Source organism: Gobius niger, assembly GCF_951799975.1.
Source record: "Gobius niger genome assembly, contig: SCAFFOLD_61, whole genome shotgun sequence".
NCBI lineage: Eukaryota > Metazoa > Chordata > Actinopteri > Gobiiformes > Gobiidae > Gobius > Gobius niger.
Genome location: NW_027639293.1, coordinates 56,182 through 82,558, shown reverse-complemented (window position 1 = coordinate 82,558; position 26,377 = coordinate 56,182). Strand labels below are relative to the sequence as shown.

The following is a 26,377-nucleotide window of genomic DNA, read 5'->3' as shown; positions in this document are numbered from 1 at the left end:
AGGAGGAAGGAGAGGAAACGAGGAGGAAGGAGAGGAAACAAGGAGGAAGGAGAGGAAATGAGGTGGAAGGAGAGGAAAGGAGGAGGAAGGAGAGGAAACGAGGAGGAAGGAGAGGAAACGAGGAGGAAGGAGAGGAAACGAGGAGGAAGGAGAGGAAACGAGGAGGAAGGAGAGGAAACGAGGAGGAAGGAGAGGACATGAGGTGGAAGGAGAGGAAAGGAGGAGGAAGGAGAGGAAACGAGGAGGAAGGAGAGGAAACGAGGAGGAAGGAGAGGAAACGAGGAGGAAGGAGAGGAAACGAGGAAGGAGAGGAAACGAGGTGGAAGGAGAGGAAACAAGGAGGAAGGAGAGGAAACGAGGAAGGAGAGGAAACGAGGTGGAAGGAGAGGAAATGAGGAGGAAGGAGAGGAAACGAGGAGGAAGGAGAGGAAACAAGGAGGAAGGAGAGGAAACGAGGAAGGAGAGGAAACGAGGTGGAAGGAGAGGAAATGAGGAGGAAGGAGAGGAAACGAGGAGGAAGGAGAGGAAACGAGGAGGAAGGAGAGGAAACGAGGAGGAAGGAGAGGAAACGAGGACGGAGAGGAAACGAGGAGGAAGGAGAGGAAACGAGGAGGAAGGAGAGGAAACGAGGAGGAAGGAGAGGAAATGTGGAGGAAGGAGAGGAAATGAGGAGGAAGGAGAGGAAACGAGGAAGGAGAGGAAACAAGGAGGAAGGAGAGGAAACAAGGAGGAAGGAGAGGAAACAAGGAGGAAGGAGAGGAAACAAGGAGGAAGGAGAGGAAACGAGGAGGAAGGAGAGGAAATGAGGAGGAAGGAGAGGAAACGAGGAAGGAGAGGAAACGAGGAGGAAGGAGAGGAAATGAGGAGGAAGGAGAGGAAACGAGGAAGGAGAGGAAACGAGGAGGAAGGAGAGGAAATGAGGAGGAAGGAGAGGAAACGAGGAAGGAGAGGAAACAAGGAGGAAGGAGAGGAAACGAGGAAGGAGAGGAAACGAGGAAGGAGAGGAAACGAGGAGGAAGGAGAGGAAACGAGGAAGGAGAGGAAACAAGGAGGAAGGAGAGGAAACGAGGAGGAAGGAGAGGAAACGAGGAGGAAGGAGAGGAAACGAGGAGGAAGGAGAGGAAATGAGGAAGGAGAGGAAACGAGGGGGAAGGAGAGGAAACGAGGAGGAAGGAGAGGAAACGAGAATGTATGAAGGACATGCGGTAGTGAAGGAGGTAGGAGGTAGTGAAGGAGGTAGGAGATAGTGAAGGAGGTAGGAGGTAGTGAAGGAGGTAGAAGGTAGGAGGTAGAGAAGGAGGTAGGAGATAGTGAAGGAGGTAGGAGATAGTGAAGGAGGTAGGAGATAGTGAAGGAGGTAGGAGGTAGGAGATAGTGAAGGAGGTAGAAGGTAGGAGGTAGAGAAGGAGGTAGGAGATAGTGAAGGAGGTAGGAGATAGTGAAGGAGGTAGGAGGTAGTGAAGGAGGTAGGAGATAGTGAAGGAGGTAGGAGGTAGTGAAGGAGGTAGGAGGTAGGAGGTAGTGAAGGAGGTAGGGTCTAGGCGGGTTGGTCCTGGTTCTGGGAGATCCACAGGTTGGTCTGGTCAGGAGTCTTGGAGCGGGATTTACTGAGGACACAGGAAATACTTTAGAATACTTCAAAGTACTGCAGTCATGGCAGTATTTGCAGTATTGTCAGTACTTACGAGCTGTGGAGTCTTTGGCAGCAGCAGCTTCCAGACGCCACGAGGATCATCAGCAACAACGGGACCGTCGGAAGGAGGATGTACACGACCAGCATCACTGCAGTACACAAATACTTTACTACTACTACTACTACTGCTACTACTGCTGCTACTACTACTACTACTGCTACTACTGCTACTACTGCTACTACTACAACTAGAGCTACTACTGCTACTAGAACTACAACTACTGCTACTACTACAACTACTGCTACTACTACAACTACTGCTACTACTACAACTACTACTACTGCTGCTACTGCTACTACAGCTACTACAGCTAATGATACTGCTACTACTGCTGCTACTGCTACTACTACTACTACTACTGCTACTACTACTACTGCTACTGCTACTACTGCTGCTACTGCTACTACTACTACTACTGCTACTACTACTACTGCTACTACTGCTACTACTGCTGCTACTGCTACTACTACTACTACTACTACTACTACTACTACTGCTACTAGTACAACTACTGCTACTACTACTACTACTACTACTGCTACTAGTACAACTACTGCTACTACTACTACTACTACAACTACTGCTACTGCTACTACTACTGCTACTACTACTGCTACTACTACTGCTACTGCTACTACTACTACTACTACTACTGCTACTAGTACAACTACTGCTACTACTACTACTACTGCTACTGCTGCTACTGCTACTGCTACTACTACTGCTGCTACTGCTACTGCTACTACTACTACTGCTACTAGTACAACTACTGCTACTACTACTACTACTACTACTGCTGCTACTGCTACTGCTACTACTACTACTGCTACTACTACTACTACTGCTACTAGTACAACTACTGCTACTACTACTACTACTACTACTGCTACTAGTACAACTACTGCTACTACTACTACTACTACTACTACAACTACTGCTACTACTACTACTACTACAACTACTGCTACTACTACTACTACTACTACTACAACTACTGCTACTACTACTACTACTACAACTACTGCTACTACTGCTACTACTGCTACTGCTACTAGTGCTACAACTACTACTACTACTATTGCTACTAGCATCACTACAGTACACAAATATGTCATTAATACTATTTCCACTGTTGCTGCTAAACAACTGCTAAAGCTAAAGCTAAAGCTAAAGCTAAGGGCTATAGGAAAAATACCATTATATTTCTATGGTTGTGATTCATAAAGCATTCCAAAATACTCCACAGTACTCTGAAGTATTCCATATACTCCACAGTACTCTGAAGTATTCCATATACTCCACAGTACTCTGCGGTATTCCAAATACTCCACAGTACTCTGCGGTATTCCAAATACTCCACAGTGCTCTGAAGTATTCCATATACTCCACAGTACTCTGCGGTATTCCAAATACTCCACAGTGCTCTGAAGTATTCCATATACTCCACAGTACTCTGCGGTATTCCAAATACTCCACAGTACTCTGCGGTATTCCAAATACTCCACAGTACTCTGAAGTATTCCATATACTCCCCGTACGTGATTGGGTGTCTCCGATCGGGGGCGGGGCCTTTCCCTCTGTGGTTGAACTCGAGGCTGAAACAAAGAGAAACACTATAGGAAATATCTGTCACATTACATGAAGTACTGCAGTATTGGATGAAGTATTTGATGCAGTAGTACTGCAGTAATCCCTCACCTGTGGTCGGGCCGAGTCGTGGAGAGCCGCCGCGAGTCGTCGTCTCAGGATCTGAAACAAACAGACTTTTATTCTGAAGGAGCTCCAGGAGCTGAGGAGTAACAGTAGGAATATCTGTAGTACTTGTATTAGTACTTGTATTAGTACTTGTAGTAGTACTTGTAGTAGTACTTGTAGTAGTACTTGTAGTAGTACTTGTAGTAGTACTTGTAGTAGTACTTGTAGTAGTACTTGTAGTCGTAGCAATAATGACTTGCACTTTACAACCCTGTGTTGACGAGTTTCCCTCATTCACTCCAGACTGACCCCAAAACCACTCGCTCTTATACCGGACCTATTGTACATGTTTTAGTGGGTGGAGAAAACAACATGAACGCCTGATGAGTATTTGCAGATGAAGTAGTAGTAGTAGTAGTATTTGTACCTGAGTACTTGTATTTGCAGATGAAGTAGTAGTAGTAGTAGTATTTGTACCTGAGTACTTGTATTTGCAGATGAAGTAGTAGTAGTAGTATTTGTACCTGAGTACTTGTATTTGCAGATGAAGTTGTGGTAGTATTTGTACCTGAGTACTTGTATTTGCAGATGAAGTAGTGGTAGTATTTGTACCTGAGTACTTGTATTTGCAGATGAAGTTGTGGTAGTATTTGTACCTGAGTACTTGTATTTGCAGATGAAGTAGTAGTAGTAGTATTTGTACCTGAGTACTTGTATTTGCAGATGAAGTTGTGGTAGTATTTGTACCTGAGTACTTGTATTTGCAGATGAAGTAGTAGTAGTAGTATTTGTACCTGAGTACTTGTATTTGCAGATGAAGTTGTGGTAGTATTTGTACCTGAGTACTTGTATTTGCAGATGAAGTTGTGGTAGTATTTGTACCTGAGTACTTGTATTTGCAGATGAAGTAGTAGTAGTAGTAGTAGTATTTGTACCTGAGTACTTGTATTTGCAGATGAAGTAGTGGTAGTAGTAGTAGTATTTGTACCTGGGTACTTGTATTTGCAGATGAAGTTGTGGTAGTAGTAGTAGTAGTAGTATTTGTACCTGGGTACTTGTATTTGCAGATGAAGTAGTAGTAGTAGTAGTAGTAGTAGTATTTGTACCTGGGTACTTGTATTTGCAGATGAAGTTGTGGTAGTAGTAGTATTTGTACCTGAGTACTTGTATTTGCAGATGAAGTAGTAGTAGTAGTAGTAGTAGTAGTATTTGTACCTGGGTACTTGTATTTGCAGATGAAGTAGTAGTAGTAGTAGTAGTATTTGTACCTGAGTACTTGTATTTGCAGATGAAGTAGTAGTAGTAGTAGTAGTATTTGTACCTGAGTACTTGTATTTGCAGATGAAGTAGTAGTAGTAGTAGTAGTAGTAGTATTTGTACCTGGGTACTTGTATTTGCAGATGAAGTTGTGGTAGTAGTAGTATTTGTACCTGGGTACTTGTATTTGCAGATGAAGTAGTAGTAGTAGTAGTAGTATTTGTACCTGAGTACTTGTATTTGCAGATGAAGTAGTAGTAGTAGTAGTAGTATTTGTACCTGAGTACTTGTATTTGCAGATGAAGTAGTAGTAGTAGTAGTAGTAGTAGTATTTGTACCTGGGTACTTGTATTTGCAGATGAAGTTGTGGTAGTAGTAGTATTTGTACCTGAGTACTTGTATTTGCAGATGAAGTAGTAGTAGTAGTAGTAGTAGTAGTATTTGTACCTGGGTACTTGTATTTGCAGATGAAGTAGTAGTAGTAGTAGTAGTATTTGTACCTGAGTACTTGTATTTGCAGATGAAGTAGTAGTAGTAGTAGTATTTGTACCTGAGTACTTGTATTTGCAGATGAAGTTGTGGTAGTATTTGTACCTGAGTACTTGTATTTGCAGATGAAGTAGTAGTAGTAGTATTTGTACCTGAGTACTTGTATTTGCAGATGAAGTTGTGGTAGTATTTGTACCTGAGTACTTGTATTTGCAGATGAAGTTGTGGTAGTATTTGTACCTGAGTACTTGTATTTGCAGATGAAGTAGTAGTAGTAGTAGTAGTATTTGTACCTGAGTACTTGTATTTGCAGATGAAGTAGTGGTAGTAGTAGTAGTATTTGTACCTGGGTACTTGTATTTGCAGATGAAGTTGTGGTAGTAGTAGTAGTGGTAGTAGTATTTGTACCTGAGTACTTGTATTTGCAGATGAAGTTGTGGTAGTAGTAGTAGTATTTGTACCTGAGTACTTGTATTTGCAGATGAAGTAGTAGTAGTAGTAGTAGTATTTGTACCTGAGTACTTGTATTTGCAGATGAAGTAGTAGTAGTAGTAGTATTTGTACCTGAGTACTTGTATTTGCAGATGAAGTAGTAGTAGTAGTATTTGTACCTGAGTACTTGTATTTGCAGATGAAGTAGTAGTAGTAGTAGTAGTATTTGTACCTGAGTACTTGTATTTGCAGATGAAGTAGTAGTAGTGGTAGTAGTATTTTTACCTGAGTACTTGTATTTGCAGATGAAGTAGTAGTAGTAGTAGTATTTGTACCTGAGTACTTGTATTTGCAGATGAAGTAGTAGTAGTAGTATTTGTACCTGAGTACTTGTATTTGCAGATGAAGTAGTAGTAGTAGTAGTATTTGTACCTGAGTACTTGTATTTGCAGATGAAGCAGTAGTAGTAGTAGTAGTATTTGTACCTGAGTACTTGTATTTGCAGATGAAGTAGTAGTAGTAGTATTTGTACCTGAGTACTTGTATTTGCAGATGAAGTAGTAGTAGTAGTAGTATTTGTACCTGAGTACTTGTATTTGCAGATGAAGTTGTAGTAGTAGTAGTAGTATTTGTACCTGAGTACTTGTATTTGCAGATGAAGTTGTGGTAGTAGTAGTAGTATTTGTACCTGAGTACTTGTATTTGCAGATGAAGTTGTGGTAGTAGTAGTAGTATTTGTACCTGAGTACTTGTATTTGCAGATTAAGTTGTGGTAGTAGTAGTAGTATTTGTACCTGAGTACTTGTATTTGCAGATGAAGTAGTAGTAGTAGTAGTAGTATTTGTACCTGAGTACTTGTATTTGCAGATGAAGTTGTGGTAGTAGTAGAAGTATTTGTACCTGAGTACTTGTATTTGCAGATGAAGTAGTAGTAGTAGTAGTATTTGTACCTGAGTACTTGTATTTGCAGATGAAGTTGTAGTAGTAGTAGTAGTATTTGTACCTGAGTACTTGTATTTGCAGATGAAGTTGTGGTAGTAGTAGTAGTATTTGTACCTGAGTACTTGTATTTGCAGATGAAGCAGTAGTAGTAGTAGTAGTATTTGTACCTGAGTACTTGTATTTGCAGATGAAGTTGTGGTAGTAGTAGTAGTATTTGTACCTGAGTACTTGTATTTGCAGATGAAGTAGTAGTAGTAGTAGTAGTATTTGTACCTGAGTACTTGTATTTGCAGATGAAGCAGTAGTAGTAGTAGTAGTATTTGTACCTGAGTACTTGTATTTGCAGATGAAGTTGTGGTAGTAGTAGAAGTATTTGTACCTGAGTACTTGTATTTGCAGATGAAGTAGTAGTAGTAGTAGTATTTGTACCTGAGTACTTGTATTTGCAGATGAAGTAGTAGTAGTAGTAGTATTTGTACCTGAGTACTTGTATTTGCAGATGAAGTTGTGGTAGTAGTAGTAGTAGTAGTAGTATTTGTACCTGAGTACTTGTATTTGCAGATGAAGTTGTGGTAGTAGTAGTAGTAGAAGTATTTGTACCTGAGTACTTGTATTTGCAGATGAAGTAGTAGTAGTAGTATTTGTACCTGAGTACTTGTATTTGCAGATGAAGTAGTAGTAGTAGTATTTGTACCTGAGTACTTGTAATTGCAGATGAAGCAGTAGTAGTAGTAGTATTTGTACCTGAGTACTTGTATTTGCAGATGAAGTAGTAGTAGTAGTATTTGTACCTGAGTACTTGTATTTGCAGATGAAGTTGTGCTTCATGTTGCAGCGGTCGTCGTTCCATTGGTGCAGATAAGCTCCGCCCAGACCAGGAAGTGCAGTGGGCTGATGGTACATGACCACGCAGGCCTCGCCCCCACACGACGGCTCGTCCTCGTACCAGTTCCTACACGAAAAGTATCGTTAAATACTTCAAAATACTACCACTAATACTGCGCATACTGTACTAACTACTACTGATACTACAAATACTACTAATACTGTCACTACAAGTACTAATGCTAAACTAACACTTGTGTCCAACAGGAAATGTAGCTGTAGGGGTGGGGCTCACCTGTAGGGGCGGGGCTCACCTGTAGGGGCGGGGCTCACCTGTAGGGGCGGGGCTCACCTGTAGGGGCGGGGCTCACCTGTAGGGGCGGGGCTCACCTGTAGGGGCGGGGCTCACCTGTAGGGGGCGGGGCTCACCTGTAGGAGCGGGGGCTCACCTGTAGGGGCGGGGCTCACCTGTAGGGGCGGGGCTCACCTGTAGATGGGGGGCTCACCTGTAGGGGCGGGGCTCACCTGTAGGGGCGGGGCTCACCTGTAGGGGCGGGGGCGGGGCTCACCTGTAGGGGCGGGGCTCACCTGTAGGGGGCGGGGCTCACCTGTAGGGGCGGGGCTCACCTGTAGGAGCGGGGCTCACCTGTAGGGGCGGGGCTCACCTGTAGGGGCGGGGCTCACCTGTAGGGGGCGGGGCTCACCTGTAGGAGCGGGGCTCACCTGTAGGGGGCGGGGCTCACCTGTAGGGGCGGGGCTCACCTGTAGGGGCGGGGCTAACCTGTGGGGGCGGGGCTCACCTGTAGGGGCGCTGCTCACCTGTAGGATCCGGGCTCACCTGTAGGGGCGGGGCTCACCTGTAGGGGGCGGGGCTCACCTGTAGATGGCGCTGCTCACCTGTAGGGGCGGGGCTCACCTGTAGATGGCGCTGCTCACCTGTAGGGGGCGGGGCTCACCTGTAGGGGCGGGGCTCACCTGTAGGGGCGGGGCTCACCTGTAGGGGCGCTGCTCACCTGTAGGGGGCGGGACTCACCTGTAGGGGCGGGGCTCACCTGTAAGGGCGGGGCTCACCTGTAGTGGCGGGGTTCACCTGTAAGGGCGGGGCTCACCTGTAGGGGCGGGGCTCACCTGTAGTGGCGGGGTTCACCTGTAGTGGCGGGGCTCACCTGTAGGGGGCGGGGCTCACCTGTAGGGGCGGGGCTCACCTGTAGGAGCGGGGCTCACCTGTAGGGGCGGGGCTCACCTGTAGGGGCGGGGCTCACCTGTAGGGGGCGGGGCTCACCTGTAGGAGCGGGGCTCACCTGTAGGGGGCGGGGCTCACCTGTAGGGGCGGGGCTCACCTGTAGGGGCGGGGCTAACCTGTGGGGGCGGGGCTCACCTGTAGGGGCGCTGCTCACCTGTAGGATCCGGGCTCACCTGTAGGGGCGGGGCTCACCTGTAGGGGGCGGGGCTCACCTGTAGATGGCGCTGCTCACCTGTAGGGGCGGGGCTCACCTGTAGATGGCGCTGCTCACCTGTAGGGGGCGGGGCTCACCTGTAGGGGCGGGGCTCACCTGTAGGGGCGGGGCTCACCTGTAGGGGCGCTGCTCACCTGTAGGGGGCGGGACTCACCTGTAGGGGCGGGGCTCACCTGTAAGGGCGGGGCTCACCTGTAGTGGCGGGGTTCACCTGTAAGGGCGGGGCTCACCTGTAGGGGCGGGGCTCACCTGTAGTGGCGGGGTTCACCTGTAGTGGCGGGGCTCACCTGTAGGGGGCGCTGCTCACCTGTAGGGGCGCTGCTCACCTGTAGGGGCGGGGCTCACCTGTAGGGGCGGGGCTCACCTGTAGGGGCGCTGCTCACCTGTAGGGGCGGGGCTCACCTGTAGGGGCGGGGGCGGGGCTCACCTGTAGGGGGCGGGGCTCACCTGTAGGGGGCGGGGCTCACCTGTAGGGGCGGGGCTCACCTGTAGGGGGCGGGGCTCCCGTCGGTCCAGCCGTACAGCTTGGGGCAGGACTGGTTCTGCTCTGAGGCTTCGGCTCGAGTCAAACCGATCCAGAAATCGCCGTCAGTTATTCCCGAGTCCGAGTCCGAGCGCAGCCCCTACAAGGAGAGACGGTTACAGGTAAGACCCAGGCTCTACAGGAGGCTCTCGATCGTCCTCCTGAGGCTCACACTGACCTGCAGGAGGCTCTCGATCGTCCGCTGCTCCTCCTCGGACTCGATGCTCAGCAGAGACACGGTCCAGTTGCCCTGGTCGGTGCTGCAGGCCTGCACCGCCTCCGAGAACGACACCCTGCTGGCCACCGAGGGGAAGTACGCCATCTTATAACAGGGTCTGTCTGCTCCCGGGCAGACCATGTGACCTACGGGAACAACAGACCATGTGACCTACGGGAACAACAGACCATGTGACCTACAGGAACAACAGACCATGTGACCTACAGGAACAACAGACCATGTGACCTACAGGAACAACAGACCATGTGACCTACAGGAACAACAGACCATGTGACCTACAGGAACAACAGACCATGTGACCTACAGGAACAACAGACACAACAGACCATGTGACCTACGGGAACAACAGACACACCATGTGACCTACAGGAACAACAGACCATGTGACCTACAGGAACAACAGACACACCATGTGACCTACAGGAACATCAGACCATGTGACCTACAGGAACAACAGACCATGTGACCTACAGGAACAACAGACCATGTGACCTACAGGAACAACAGGAACAACAGACCATGTGACCTACAGGAACAACAGACACAACAGACCATGTGACCTACGGGAACAACAGACCATGTGACCTACGGGAACAACAGACCATGTGACCTACAGGAACAACAGACCATGTGACCTACAGGAACAACAGACACACCATGTGACCTACAGGAACAACAGACCATGTGACCTACAGGAGCAACAGACCATGTGACCTACAGGAACAACAGACCATGTGACCTACAGGAACAACAGACACACCATGTGACCTACAGGAACAACAGACCATGTGACCTACAGGAACAACAGACACAACAGACCATGTGACCTACGGGAACAACAGACACACCATGTGACCTACAGGAACAACAGACCATGTGACCTACAGGAGCAACAGACCATGTGACCTACAGGAACAACAGACCATGTGACCTACAGGAACAACAGACACACCATGTGACCTACAGGAACAACAGACCATGTGACCTACAGGAACAACAGACACAACAGACCATGTGACCTACAGGAACAACAGACCATGTGACCTACAGGAACAACAGACCATGTGACCTACAGGAACAACAGACCATGTGACCTACAGGAACAACAGACCATGTGACCTACAGGAACAACAGACCATGTGACCTACAGGAACAACAGACCATGTGACCTACAGGAACAACAGACCATGTGACCTACAGGAACAACAGACCATGTGACCTACAGGAGCAACAGACCATGTGACCTACAGGAACAACAGACCATGTGACCTACAGGAGCAACAGACCATGTGACCTACAGGAACAACAGACCATGTGACCTACGGGAACAACAGACCATGTGACCTACGGGAACAACAGACCATGTGACCTACGGGAACAACAGACCATGTGACCTACAGGAACAACAGACCATGTGACCTACAGGAACAACAGACCATGTGACCTACGGGAACAACAGACCATGTGACCTACGGGAACAACAGACCATGTGACCTACAGACCATGTGACCTACAGGAACAACAGACCATGTGACCTACAGGAACAACAGACCATGTGACCTACAGGAGCAACAGACCATGTGACCTACAGGAACAACAGACCATGTGACCTACAGGAACAACAGACCATGTGACCTACAGGAACAACAGACCATGTGACCTACAGGAACAACAGACCATGTGACCTACAGGAGCAACAGACCATGTGACCTACAGGAACAACAGACCATGTGACCTACAGGAGCAACAGACCATGTGACCTACAGGAACAACAGACCATGTGACCTACGGGAACAACAGACCATGTGACCTACGGGAACAACAGACCATGTGACCTACGGGAACAACAGACCATGTGACCTACAGGAACAACAGACCATGTGACCTACAGGAACAACAGACCATGTGACCTACGGGAACAACAGACCATGTGACCTACGGGAACAACAGACCATGTGACCTACAGACCATGTGACCTACAGGAACAACAGACCATGTGACCTACAGGAACAACAGACCATGTGACCTACAGGAGCAACAGACCATGTGACCTACAGGAACAACAGACCATGTGACCTACAGGAGCAACAGACCATGTGACCTACAGGAACAACAGACCATGTGACCTACAGGAGCAACAGACCATGTGACCTACGGGAACAACAGACCATGTGACCTACAGGAGCAACAGACCATGTGACCTACAGGAACAACAGACCATGTGACCTACGGGAACAACAGACCATGTGACCTACAGGAGCAACAGACCATGTGACCTACAGGAACAACAGACCATGTGACCTACAGGAACAACAGACCATGTGACCTACAGGAACAACAGACCATGTGACCTACAGGAACAACAGACCATGTGACCTACAGGAGCAACAGACCATGTGACCTACGGGAACAACAGACCATGTGACCTACAGGAACAACAGACCATGTGACCTACAGGAACAACAGACCATGTGACCTACAGGAGCAACAGACCATGTGACCTACAGGAACAACAGACCATGTGACCTACAGGAACAACAGACCATGTGACCTACGGGAACAACAGACCATGTGACCTACAGGAGCAACAGACCATGTGACCTACGGGAACAACAGACCATGTGACCTACGGGAACAACAGACCATGTGACCTACAGGAACAACAGACCATGTGACCTACGGGAACAACAGACCATGTGACCTACGGGAACAACAGACCATGTGACCTACAGGAACAACAGACCATGTGACCTACGGGAACAACAGACCATGTGACCTACGGGAACAACAGACCATGTGACCTACGGGAACAACAGACCATGTGACCTACAGGAGCAACAGACCATGTGACCTACAGGAGCAACAGACCATGTGACCTACAGACCATGTGACCTACAGGAGCAACAGACCATGTGACTTACGGGAACAACAGACCATGTGACTTACGGGAACAACAGACCATGTGACTTACGGGAACAACAGACCATGTGACCTACAGACCATGTGACTTACGGGAACAACAGACCATGTGACTTACGGGAACAACAGACCATGTGACTTACGGGAACAACAGACCATGTGACCTACAGACCATGTGACCTACAGGAGCAACAGACCATGTGACTTACGGGAACAACAGACCATGTGACTTACGGGAACAACAGACCATGTGACTTACGGGAACAACAGACCATGTGACCTACAGACCATGTGACTTACGGGAACAACAGACCATGTGACTTACGGGAACAACAGACCATGTGACTTACAGGAACAACAGACCATGTGACCTACAGGAGCAACAGACCATGTGACCTACAGGAACAACAGACCATGTGACCTACAGGAACAACAGACCATGTGACCTACAGGAACAACAGACAAACCATGTGACCTACAGGAGCAACAGACCATGTGACCTACAGGAGCAACAGACCATTTGACCTACGGGAACAACAGACCATGTGACCTACAGGAACAACAGACCATTTGACCTACGGGAACAACAGACCATGTGACCTACAGGAGCAACAGACCATTTGACCTACGGGAACAACAGACCATGTGACCTACAGGAGCAACAGACCATTTGACCTACGGGAACAACAGACCATGTGACCTACAGGAGCAACAGACCATGTGACCTACAGGAACAACAGACCATGTGACCTACAGGAGCAACAGACCATTTGACCTACGGGAACAACAGACCATGTGACCTACAGGAACAACAGACCATTTGACCTACGGGAACAACAGACCATGTGACCTACGGGAACAACAGACCATGTGACCTACAGACCATGTGACCTACGGGAACAACAGACCATGTGACCTACGGGAACAACAGACACAACAGACCATGTGACCTACGGGAACAACAGACCATGTGACCTACAGGAGCAACAGACCATGTGACCTACAGGAACAACAGACCATGTGACCTACAGGAACAACAGACCATGTGACCTACGGGAACATCAGACCATGTGACCTACGGGAACAACAGACCATGTGACCTACAGGAACAACAGACCATGTGACCTATAGGAACAACAGACACAACAGACCATGTGACCTACGGGAACAACAGACCATGTGACCTACAGACACAACAGACCATGTGACCTACAGGAACAACAGACCATGTGACCTACAGGAACAACAGACCATGTGACCTACGGGAACAACAGACCATGTGACCTACAGGAACAACAGACCATGTGACCTACGGGAACAACAGACCATGTGACTTACGGGAACAACAGACCATGTGACCTACGGGAACAACAGACCATGTGACCTACAGGAACAACAGACCATGTGACCTACGGGAACAACAGACCATGTGACCTACAGGAACAACAGACCATGTGACCTACGGGAACAACAGACCATGTGACCTACAGGAACAACAGACCATGTGACCTACAGGAACAACAGACCATGTGACCTACGGGAACAACAGACCATGTGACCTACAGACCATGTGACCTACGGGAACAACAGACCATGTGACCTACGGGAACAACAGACCATGTGACCTACAGGAACAACAGACCATGTGACCTACGGGAACAACAGACCATGTGACCTACAGGAACAACAGACCATGTGACCTACAGGAACAACAGACCATGTGACCTACGGGAACAACAGACCATGTGACCTACAGACCATGTGACCTACGGGAACAACAGACCATGTGACCTACGGGAACAACAGACCATGTGACCTACAGGAGCAACAGACCATGTGACCTACGGGAACAACAGACCATGTGACCTACAGGAACAACAGACCATTTGACCTACGGGAACAACAGACCATGTGACCTACGGGAACAACAGACCATGTGACCTACAGACCATGTGACCTACGGGAACAACAGACCATGTGACCTACGGGAACAACAGACCATGTGACCTACGGGAACAACAGACCATGTGACCTACAGGAGCAACAGACCATGTGACCTACAGGAACAACAGACCATGTGACCTACAGGAACAACAGACCATGTGACCTACGGGAACAACAGACCATGTGACCTACGGGAACAACAGACCATGTGACCTACAGGAACAACAGACCATGTGACCTACGGGAACAACAGACCATGTGACCTACAGGAACAACAGACCATGTGACCTATAGGAACAACAGACACAACAGACCATGTGACCTACGGGAACAACAGACCATGTGACCTACAGACACAACAGACCATGTGACCTACAGGAACAACAGACCATGTGACCTACAGGAACAACAGACCATGTGACCTACGGGAACAACAGACCATGTGACTTACGGGAACAACAGACCATGTGACCTACAGGAACAACAGACCATGTGACCTACAGGAGCAACAGACACAACAGACCATGTGACCTACGGGAACAACAGACCATGTGACTTACGGGAACAACAGACCATGTGACCTACGGGAACAACAGACCATGTGACCTACAGGAACAACAGACCATGTGACCTACGGGAACAACAGACCATGTGACCTACAGACCATGTGACCTACGGGAACAACAGACCATGTGACCTACGGGAACAACAGACCATGTGACCTACAGGAACAACAGACCATGTGACCTACGGGAACAACAGACCATGTGACCTACAGGAACAACAGACACAAACACTGAGGCTGTATCCGAATGTCCACACTATTCCCTAACCCCTCATTCACTACACAGGCCGCACTATATAGTGACTGATTCTGTTGGCGATTCGGACACAAGACACGACTTTCTCCGCGCTGCGTAACGTCGCACGCGCTGTGGCTGCAGATATGTTGTCCATCCATCCATTTTCTTCCGCTTTATCCGGGGCCGGGTCGCGGGGGCAGCAGTCTCAGCAGAGATGCCCAAACTTCCCGATCCACACACACCTCCTCCAGCTGTTCTGACCCCGAGGCCACACCTCCTCCAGCTGTTCTGACCCCGAGGCGACACCAGGCCAGCTCGGAGACATAGTCCCACCACCGTGTCCTGGGCCTTCCACGAGGCCTTGTCCCACTAGGACATGCCTGGAACACCTCCCGCGGGAGGCGACCAGGAGGCATCCGGAACAGATGCCCGAGCCACCTCAGCTGCTCCTTTCGACGTGAAGGAGCAGCGACTCTACTCCGAGCTCCTCCCGGGTAACTGAGCTCCTCACCCGATCTCGGAGGGTGCGCCCAGCCACCCTGCGAAGGAAACTCATTTTGGCCGCTTGTATTCGCGATCTTGTCCTTTCAGATATGTTGTTTTTTTTTTTTATCTGAATTTATTTATTGTTACAAACGTTTATTTTATGAAACAGAACGACTGTTTTGGCACTTTTACAGGCGTTACTATCATCACAAAATAATATCTCCCCAGCGTGAGCTCAGAGACGTGAGGTCAGAGCCCGGTGTCCGAACACCAGCAGATTGAGCGACGACATCTGCTAAAAGTTCAATAAACTCCGGGAATAAAATATTTCTGTGATAAAAACCAACCAGACTCAGAGACAGTGGAATATTTATGATAAATACGAGTCAGATACGCTTTTACTTCACATGGATTTTACGTGATTATTCGAGAGGAAGCTGTCGGTCATTTAACAGCTCAAGCTAAAGGTTAGCAGCTAACGTTAGCATGAAGCTGTCGGTCATTTAACAGCTCAAGCTAAAGGTTAGCAGCTAACGTTAGCATGAAGCTGTCGGTCATTTAACAGCTCCAGCTAAAGGTTAGCAGCTAACGTTAGCATGAAGCTATCGGTCATTTAACAGCTCCAGCTAAAGGTTAGCAGCTAACGTTAGCATGAAGCTATCGGTCATTTAACAGCTCCAGCTAAAGGTTAGCAGCTAACGTTAGCATGAAGCTGTCGGTCATTTAACAGCTCCAGCTAAAGGTTAGCAGCTAACGTTAGCATGAAGCTGTCGGTCATTTAACAGCTCCAGCTAAAGGTTAGCAGCTAGCGTTAGCATCTTTTCACCGTAACCGTTTATATTTTGGTCGTTTATTCATGAGAAACACAAACACTCGACTGAAACAGCTGATTTACTTCAGTCGTGTTTAGTTCAAAGACCTGTCTCTGTCAGGCTCTTCTCAGACTCTCCCAGTGCATTGTGGGAAATATTGACCCGTTTAGTGACCATCGATGCTCACTACTTTTCCAGATGCATTGTGGGAAACTTCGAGTGAACTACTTTTTTCTCTCTGGACATTCGGACACCCCTACAACATGTGACCACTATATAGTGACTATATAGTCACTATATAGTGACTATATAGTGACTATATAGAGACTATATAGTCACTATATAGTGACTATATAGTGACTATATAGAGACTATATAGTCACTATATAGTGACTATATAGTGACTATATAGAGACTATATAGTCACTATATAGTGACTATATAGTGACTATATAGAGACTATATAGTCACTATATAGTGACTATATAGTGACTATATAGAGACTATATAGTCTCTATATAGAGACTATATAGGGACTATATAGGGAAGAGTGAGGACATTCAGACACAGCCTGAGTCTGTGAATAATCTTAATCCTGTTTTTGAGAAGATCAGGTTTTGTTTTTGTTTCAGATTTGTCGAAGAGTTTCCTTAAGTGGCCTCTGTCCCGGGGGAGGGGCCTGTCTGCGCGGGGGCGTGTCCCGTGGGGGCCGTGTGTGTGTGTGTGTGTGTGTGTGTGTGTGTGTGTGTGTGTGTGTGTGTGTGTGAGTGTGTATATGTGCGTGTGTGTGTGTGTGTGTGTGTGTGAGTGTGTATATGTGTGTGTGTGTGTGTGTGTGTGTGTGTGTGTGTGTGTGTATATGTGCGTGGTGGGGCCCGTCCAGGGGGAGCTGCTGTAAACGCTGATTAATCGTGTTAAAGACAGACTGAGCTACTTTAAGTGATTAGCTGCATTCTCTCTGCAGCATCATCACTTTACCCAGACTCTGCCCCCCCCCAACCCCCCCACGCTGGCCTATACGGTATAGCACAGATATAGGCTTTATATCCTCAGTATAGGACACAGATATAGGACACAGATATAGGCTTTATATCCTCAGTATAGCACACAGATATAGGCTTTATATCCTCAGTATAGGACACAGATATAGACTTTATATCCTCAGTATAGGACACAGATATAGGCTTTATATCCTCAGTATAGGACACAGATATAGACTTTATATCCTCAGTATAGCACACAGATATAGACTTTATATCCTCAGTATAGGACACAGATATAGACTTTATATCCTCAGTATAGGACACAGATATAGACTTTATATCCTCAGTATAGGACACAGATATAGACTTTATATCCTCAGTATAGGACACAGATATAGACTTTATATCCTCAGTATAGGACACAGATATAGGCTTTATATCCTCAGTATAGGACACAGATATAGACTTTATATCCTCAGTATAGGACACAGATATAGACTTTATATCCTCAGTATAGGACACAGATATAGACTTTATATCCTCAGTATAGGACACAGATATAGACTTTATATCCTCAGTATAGGACACAGATATAGGCTTTATATCCTCAGTATAGGACACAGATATAGGCTTTATATCCTCAGTATAGGACACAGATATAGACTTTATATCCTCAGTATAGGACACAGATATAGGCTTTATATCCTCAGTATAGGACACAGATATAGGCTTTATATCCTCAGTATAGGACACAGATATAGGCTTTATATCCTCAGTATAGGACACAGATATAGGCTTTATATCCTCAGTATAGCACACAGATATAGGCTTTATATCCTCAGTATAGGACACAGATATAGACTTTATATCCTCAGTATAGGACACAGATATAGACTTTATATCCTCAGTATAAGACACAGATATAGGCTTTATATCCTCAGTATAGCACACAGATATAGACTTTATATCCTCAGTATAGGACACAGATATAGACTTTATATCCTCAGTATAGGACACAGATATAGACTTTATATCCTCAGTATAGGACACAGATATAGACTTTATATCCTCAGTATAGGACACAGATATAGACTTTATATCCTCAGTATAGGACACAGATATAGACTTTATATCCTCAGTATAGGACACAGATATAGGCTTTATATCCTCAGTATAGGACACAGATATAGGCTTTATATCCTCAGTATAGGACACAGATATAGACTTTATATCCTCAGTATAGGACACAGATATAGGCTTTATATCCTCAGTATAGGACACAGATATAGGCTTTATATCCTCAGTATAGGACACAGATATAGGCTTTATATCCTCAGTATAGGACACAGATATAGGCTTTATATCCTCAGTATAAGACACAGATATAGGCTTTATATCCTCAGTATAGGACACAGATATAGGCTTTATATCCTCAGTATAAGACACAGATATAGGCTTTATATCCTCAGTATAAGACACAGATATATAGACTTTATATCCTCAGTATAGGACACAGATATAGGCTTTATATCCTCAGTATAAGACACAGATATAGGCTTTATATCCTATATTATTAGATGTAATTTGGTGTTTTTGCAGTTGAACCCCCTGACATTAGCAACTCATTTAATTAAATCTGCTTTTATGTGGCCTCTTGCATTAGCGTTAGCATTTGTTAGCATGGCTAAACATTTTCTTTTAAAACAAATGAAGACTTTTAAACTAAAATAATATTTTCCAATATTTACATCGGTTTCACCACCTGACACCAGGACTGTAGTGGTTTTAGACCATCTACAGCTGAGCTTGTTTTGACTGAATTGAAAGTAATAAAAGTGTCTGAATCTTGGATCGGCGCCGTGTGACTTTTGAGCAAGTCCTTAATATCAATGTTTTCAGCTAAATCTTTTTTTTTTACAGCTTCTCTATAAGACGCCTGGTGTAGTGGAGGGTTGGAGAACACGGCCCTGAAACCTTCATGTTTTAGAAGCACCTGAATGTCCACGGTATGTTTGGGGAAAATACTGTTGAGGAAACTTTTTTAAATGATGAATAATAATGAGCTGTAAACTCATAAAAACGGCTTAGATTTACTGCACTTTAAAAGTCTGTGTCACGTCTACAGACAGTATTCATTCACTAAGCTACCAGTGTAGCCACAGCTGCCCAGGGGCAGACTGTCTGTGTTTATATCCTGATCATTATGTCAGTGCCCTCTGCTGGACGCCTGTGGAATTCTTTCCTTATATTTTTATTTAAGCGCCCCCTAGTGGCTGGACTGAGCGTTCTGGTCTGACTTACTGCCGGCAATGAACCACGAGGGCCCGGACCCCATACTCCCGGAGCCCCCCCCACAGGGCACCACGAGGGCCCCGGACCCCATACTCCCGGAGCCCCCCCCACAGGGCACCACGAGAGCCCCGGACCCCATACTCCCGGAGCCCCCCCCACAGGGCACCACGAGAGCCCCGGACCCCATACTCCCGGAGCACCTCCCACAGGGCACCACGAGAGCCCCGGACCCCATACTCCCAGAGCACCCCCCACAGGGCACCACGAGGGCCCCGGACCCCATACTCCCGGAGCCCCCCCACAGGGCACCACGAGAGCCCCGGACCCCATACTCCCGGAGCACCCCCCACAGGGCACCACGAGGCCCCCGGACCCCATACTCCCGGAGCACCCCCCACAGGGCACCACGAGGGCCCTGGACCCCATACTCCCAGAGCACCCCCCACAGGGCACCACGAGGGCCCCGGACCCCATACTCCCGGAGCACCCCCCACAGGGCACCACGAGGGCCCCGGACCCCATACTCCCGGAGCCCCCCCCACAGGGCACCACGAGGGCCCCGGACCCCATACTCCCGGAGCACCCCCCACAGGGCACCACGAGGGCCCCGGACCCCACACTCCCAGAGCACCCCCCACAGGGCACCACGAGGGCCCCGGACCCCATACTCCCGGAGCACCCCCCACAGGGCACCACGAGGGCCCCGGACCCCATACTCCCGGAGCCCCCCCCACAGGGCACCACGAGAGCCCCGGACCCCATACTCCCGGAGCACCCCCCACAGGGCACCACGAGGGCCCCGGACCCCATACTCCCGGAGCACCCCCCACAGGGCACCACGAGGGCCCCGGACCCCATACTCCCGGAGCCCCCCCCACAGGGCACCACGAGAGCCCCGGACCCCATACTCCCAGAGCACCCCCCACAGGGCACCACGAGGGCCCCGGACCCCATACTCCCAGAGCACCCCCCACAGGGCACCACGAGGGCCCCGGACCCCATACTCCCAGAGCACCCCCCACAGGGCACCACGAGAGCCCCGGACCCCATACTCCCAGAGCACCCCCCACAGGGCACCACGAGGGCCCCGGACCCCATACTCCCAGAGCACCCCCCACAGGGCACCACGAGAGCCCCGGACCCCATACTCCCAGAGCACCCCCCACAGGGCACCACGAGGGCCCTGGACCCCATACTCCCGGAGCCCCCCCCACAGGGCACCACGAGGGCCCCGGACCCCATACTCCCGGAGCACCCCCACAGGGCACCACGAGGGCCCCGGACCCCATACTCCCGGAGCACCCCCACAGGGCACCACGAGGGACGCGGTCGAACGCTTTCTCCAGATCCACAAACACATGTGGACTGGTTGGTCGAACTCCCATGAACCCTCGAGCACCCGATGAAGGGTATAGAGCTGGTCCAGTGTGCCACGACCAGGACGAAAACCGCATTGTTCCTCCTGGATCCGAGGTTCAACTATCGGCCGGATCCTCCTCTCCAGCACCCTGGAGTAGACCTTACCGGGGAGGCTAAGGAGGGTGATTCCTCTGTAATTGTAACACACCCTCCGATCCCCCTTCTTAAAGAGAGGGACCACCACCCCGGTCTGCCAATCCAGGGGCACTGTCCCCGACCGCCACGCGATGTTGCAGAGACGTGTCGGCCAAGACAGTCCTACAACATCCAGAGACTTAAGGTACTCAGGGCGAATCTTATCCACCCCCGGAGCCACCGAGGAGCTTTCTCACGCCGGATGGTTTGCCAGAATCTCTTCGAGGCCGACCGATAGTCTTCCTCCATGGCCTCCCCGAACTCCTCCCAGACCCGAGTTTTAGCCTCCGCGACCGCCCGAGCTGCAGCAGCTTGGCCAGGGGCGGACTGGGACTTAAAAACAGCCCTGGACTCGGACCAGCCTGGCCCAAACTAGCGTAATTGTGCACTTCCACAAATACATATTTTAACCTCTTACCCCCCGCCCAAACCAATTAATTTTTGTCACTTTTTGTTGAATTTTTGTAATTTTTTTGTTGAATTTTAATTATTTTTTCTATCATTTTTTGTTGTGTTTCTTTGCCCCTGTTTTTCTCATGTTTTCATCCTCTTTTTTTCTCGCTATTTTGATGCTTTTCTTTTTAGCTTTTAGGTTTGGGTAAAGCTCGGTTGAGGCGGGACCGGTGGCCCTTTGTGCTCTTCCAGAACGGACACATGGCCAGGCCGCCCCCCCCCTGCACTTGGCCTGCCGGTACCTCTCAGCTGCCTCAGGAGTCCCACAACAAGGCCAGGTAGGACTCCTTCTTCAGCTTGACGGCATCCCTTACTTCCGGGCGCCACCACCGGGTTCGGGGATTGCCGCCGCGACAGGCACCAGAGACCTTACGGCCACAACTACGAGCAGCCGCATCGACAATGGAGGAGGAGAACAGAGTCCACTCTGACTCCATGTCCCCCGCCTCCCCCGGAATCTGGGAGAAGCTCTTCCGGAGGTGGGAGCTGAAGACCCCACTGACAGAGGGATCCGCCAGTCGTTCCCAACAGACCCTCACAACACGCTTGGGCCTGCCAGGTCTGACCGGCCTCCTCCCCTGCCAGGTCTGACCGGCCTCCTCCCCTGCCAGGTCTGACCGGCCTCCTCCCCTGCCAGGTCTGACCGGCCTCCTCCCCCGCCAGGTCTGACCGGCCTCCTCTCCTGCCAGGTCTGACCGGCCTCCTCCCCTGCCAGGTCTGACCGGCCTCCTCCCCTGCCAGGTCTGACCGGCCTCCTCCCCTGCCAGGTCTGACCGGCCTCCTCCCCTGCCAGGTCTGACCGGCCTCCTCCCCTGCCAGGTCTGACCGGCCTCCTCCCCTGCCAGGTCTGACCGGCCTCCTCCCCTCCAGGTCTGACCGGCCTCCTCCCCTGCCAGGTCTGACCGGCCTCCTCCCCTGCCAGGTCGTCTAATGAGAGTGTCCTGCAAATGTTTTGGCCTGTTCCCCCAATCCCTCACATCAGACCAAACATGTTCCTGAAAATACTCATTTACAAACTAAGCTCTGAGCGAGAACCAGCGAGAACCAGCGAGAACCAGTGAGAACCAGCGAGAACCAGCGAGAACCAGCGAGAACCAGCGAGAACCAGCGAGAACCAGCGAGAACCATCGAGAACCATCGAGAACGGAGAGCGTCAACAGTGTGACTGAGAGACTCTGGTCTGAGAGATGTTTCTGCTGGGTCAGTGTGGCGCCTCCTCCTGGTCTCAGAGGGAGGTGTTTCAGAGGGAGGTGTCAGGGGGTGTTTGTGATTCCGGTCTGCAGTGAGTCAGTCCCGCTCTCAGACCCCGGTACAGACGAAGGTGTCGGCTCTGGTTTCAGACCTGCTCTAATGGATTCATAATAAACTTAAAGATATCGTTTACGTGGAGGAGCTGCAGGAGCTGCAGCACTTTAGCTCTTCAGGAGGATCAGACTCAGGAGGATCAGACTCAGGAGGATCAGGAGGATCAGACTCAGGAGGATCAGACTCAGGAGGATCAGGAGGATCAGACTCAGGAGGATCAGACTCAGGAGGATCAGACTCAGGAGGATCAGACTCAGGAGGATCAGACTCAGGAGGATCAGACTCAGGAGGATCTTAGCTTTCAAATGTCACACTAACATCATAACGAGAGCGAGGGCGACGAGACACCAGGACAAAGTCATGAAAACAAACACGTATTTACTCCAGTAATGACCTCACTCCAGTTTAACCTCTGACCTCCCGCCTGAACCCAGAGCTTTACCCCAATCCTGTGGCCAGAGCGACGCCTCATCTGAAACACCTGCAGAACTAAACGGATCTTTCTCCTCACGGCACAGTTTTTTCATCACTTTTTTGTCACTTTTCGTCCATTTTTTCCTCAATTTTCCGTCAATTTTTTCTCATTTTTTTGTCACTTTTGTCACATTTTCATCCTTGTTTTTGTCCATTTTTTATTTATTTATTTGTAATTTTTTCGTTACTTTTTCGGGGTTTTTTGGTCCATTTTTTTGTCACTTTTTTGTCAAATTCTTATCACTTTTTCCTCCATTTTTTGTCATTTTTTCGTCACTTTTTTCACATTTCCATCATTGTTTTCGTCTCAGTTTTGTTGCTATTTCCACACCTTTTTCCCAGAAGCTTTTGGATTGGGGTAAAGCCAAACTGGAGAAAATGTGCTGGGTTCAGGCGGGAGTTAAGAGGTTAAAGTAAAAGTTAGAGTAACATTTGAAAGCTAAGACCTGCAAAACTATATTGATCTTTTTCCTCACATCAGATTTTTTTTCCATCACTTTTTCGATTTTTTTTGTCACTTTTTTGTCCATTTTTTCCTCAATTTTCCGTCAAATTTTTCTCATTTTTTTGTCACTTTTGTCACATTTTCATCCTTGTTTTTGTCCATTTTTAATGTATTTTTTTGTAATTTTTTCATTTTTTTTTGTCCATTTTTTTGTCAAATTCTTATCACTTTTTCCTCCATTTTTCGTCAATTTTTCTCTTTTTTTTGTCATTTTTTCGTCACTTTTTTCCCATTTTCATCCTTGTTTTCGTCTCAGTTTTGTTGCTATTTCCACACCTTTTTTCCAGGAGCTTCGGATTGGGGTAAAGCTGGAGTAAAGGTGCTGGGTTCAGGTGGGAGTTAAAGGTTAAAGAAAAAGTCAGAGTAACATTTGAAAGCTAAGGCCTGCAAAACTATATTTATCTTTTTCCTCACATCAGATTTTTTTTCCATCACTTTTTCGATTTTTTTTTGTACGTTTTTTCCTCAATTTTTTGTCAAATTTTTCTCATTTTTTCGTCACTTTTGTCACATTTTCATCCTTGTTTTTGTCCATTTTTTATTTATTTATTTGTAATTTTTTCGTGTTTTTTCGTCAATTTTTGCTCCTTTTTTTGTCATTTTTTCGTCACTTTTTTCCCATTTTCCTCCTTGTTTTTGTCTCAGTTTTGTCGCTCTTTTCTCACCTTTTTTCCAGAAGCTTTTGGATTGGGGTAAAGCTGGAGTAAATGTGCTCGGTTCAGGCTCGAGTTAAGGTAAAAGTAAAAGTTCGAGTGACATTTGAAAGCTAAGACCTGCAAAACTATATTGATCTTTTTCCTCACATCAGATTTTTTTTTCATCACTTTTTCGATTTTTTTTTGTACATTTTTTCCTCAATTTTTCGTCAAATTTTTCTCACTTTTTTTGTCAAATTTTGTCCATTTTTGTAATTTTTTTGTCACTTTTTTGTCCATTTTTTCCTCAATTTTCCGTCAAATTTTTCTCATTTTTTTGTCACTTTTGTCACATTTTCATCCTTGTTTTTGTCCATTTTTAATGTATTTTTTTGTAATTTTTTCGTGTTTTTTTGTCCATTTTTTTGTCACTTTTTTCCCATTTTCATCATTGTTTTCGTCTCAGTTTTGTCGCTTTTCCTCACCTTTTTCCCAGAAGCTTTTGGATTGGGGTAAAGCTGGAGTAAAGGTGCTCGGTTCAGGCGTGAGTTAAGGGGTAAAAGTTCGAGTGACATTTGAAAGCTAAGGCCTACAGGGTTAGAGTGACATTTGAAAGCTAAGGCCTACAGGGTCAGGGCAGCGCCTCAGTCGAAGCTTCTAGTCTCGGGTTCGTTCTTTCCAAACTCTGATCTTTAAAGTCACTCACCGCTGACGACCCGGGCCCCGTCTCCCGCGGCGACCGCCACCAGCGTCACCATGACAACGGCCAGCATCTCCGAGGGGGGGGGGGGCTCTCAGGGGGAGGCGGACATGGCTCCTCTCTGGTGAAGTGAAGTGTCTCCTGAAGGCGCTCCTCGCTGTCTGCGTTCCTCTCCTCCTCAGCTCCGCCTCCCCCGTCTCTCGCCCTCACACTCTCTCTCTCTCTCACCCCGAGGCTCCGCCCACTGCGATGACGTCACGGCTTTGAGATTAGAGAGTGAAGAGGAGGAGGAGGAGGAGGAGGAAGGGCATCTGGAGTTTCAGTCGGAGTAATGGAGTCATTGTGATGGAGGAGGAGCCGATCGATGCAGGTGATCAGAGGAACGAGCTGCTGCACATGCACATGCACACACACACACACACACACACACACACACACACACACACACACACACACACACACACCCCGCCCCCCTCCCGGAGCAGCTGTGGATCCTCCTCGTCGTCTCTTTGCAGAAACAGGTTCAATAACGACATCATTAAAGTAACGACTGAATCAGAGGCTTCACCACGAGCTCAGGCGGGTCAGACCGGGGTCAGACTGAGACCAGACCTGGACCAGGACCAGGACCAGGACCAGGACCAGGAGCAGGAGCAGGAGCAGGAGCAGGAGCAGGAGCAGGAGCAGGAGCAGGAGCAGGAGCAGGACCAGGACCAGGACCAGGACCAGGGTTAGAGCAGGACCAGGACCAGGACCAGGAGCAGGAGCAGGACCAGGAGCAGGAGCAGGAGCAGGAGCAGGAGCAGGACCAGGACCGGGACCAGGACCAGGACCAGACAAGGACCGGACTGAGACCAGACTGAGATCAGAGGCTTCACCACGAGCTCAGGCGGGTCAGACCGGGGTCAGACTGAGACCAGACCAGGACCAGGCCCAGGACCGGGACCAGGACCAGGACCA

General features: G+C 48.4%; 1 protein-coding gene across 1 annotated transcript; it reads right to left on the bottom strand.

Annotated features, from left to right (window-relative positions):
- Window positions 1-1,506: 1,506 nt before the first annotated feature.
- Window positions 1,507-25,488, bottom strand: chodl (chondrolectin). Its single transcript, XM_079583076.1, has 8 exons — window positions 25,424-25,488; window positions 9,493-9,677; window positions 9,278-9,414; window positions 7,301-7,461; window positions 3,393-3,443; window positions 3,233-3,289; window positions 1,686-1,782; window positions 1,507-1,607 (listed from the first exon to the last, which is right to left on the bottom strand). The coding sequence occupies exons 1-8, from the start codon at window positions 25,473-25,475 to the stop codon at window positions 1,538-1,540; spliced, it is 810 nt and encodes a 269-aa protein (XP_079439202.1). The 5' UTR covers window positions 25,476-25,488; the 3' UTR covers window positions 1,507-1,537.
- Between the last annotated feature and the right edge of the window lie 889 nt (window positions 25,489-26,377).

What these genes read in the sequence shown, in the direction of transcription:
- chodl (XM_079583076.1), bottom strand. Translation starts at nt 25,475, where the DNA reads ATGGTGACGCTGGTGGCGGTCGCCGCGGGAGACGGGGCCCGGGTCGTC. An exon ending in GGGAGCCCCGCCCCCTACAG is followed by an intron (nt 7,462 to 9,277) that starts GTGAGCCCCGCC and finishes CTTTTCGTGTAG; the next exon opens with GAACTGGTACGAGGACGAGC. An exon ending in ACGACTCGGCCCGACCACAG is followed by an intron (nt 3,290 to 3,392) that starts GTGAGGGATTAC and finishes TCTTTGTTTCAG; the next exon opens with CCTCGAGTTCAACCACAGAG.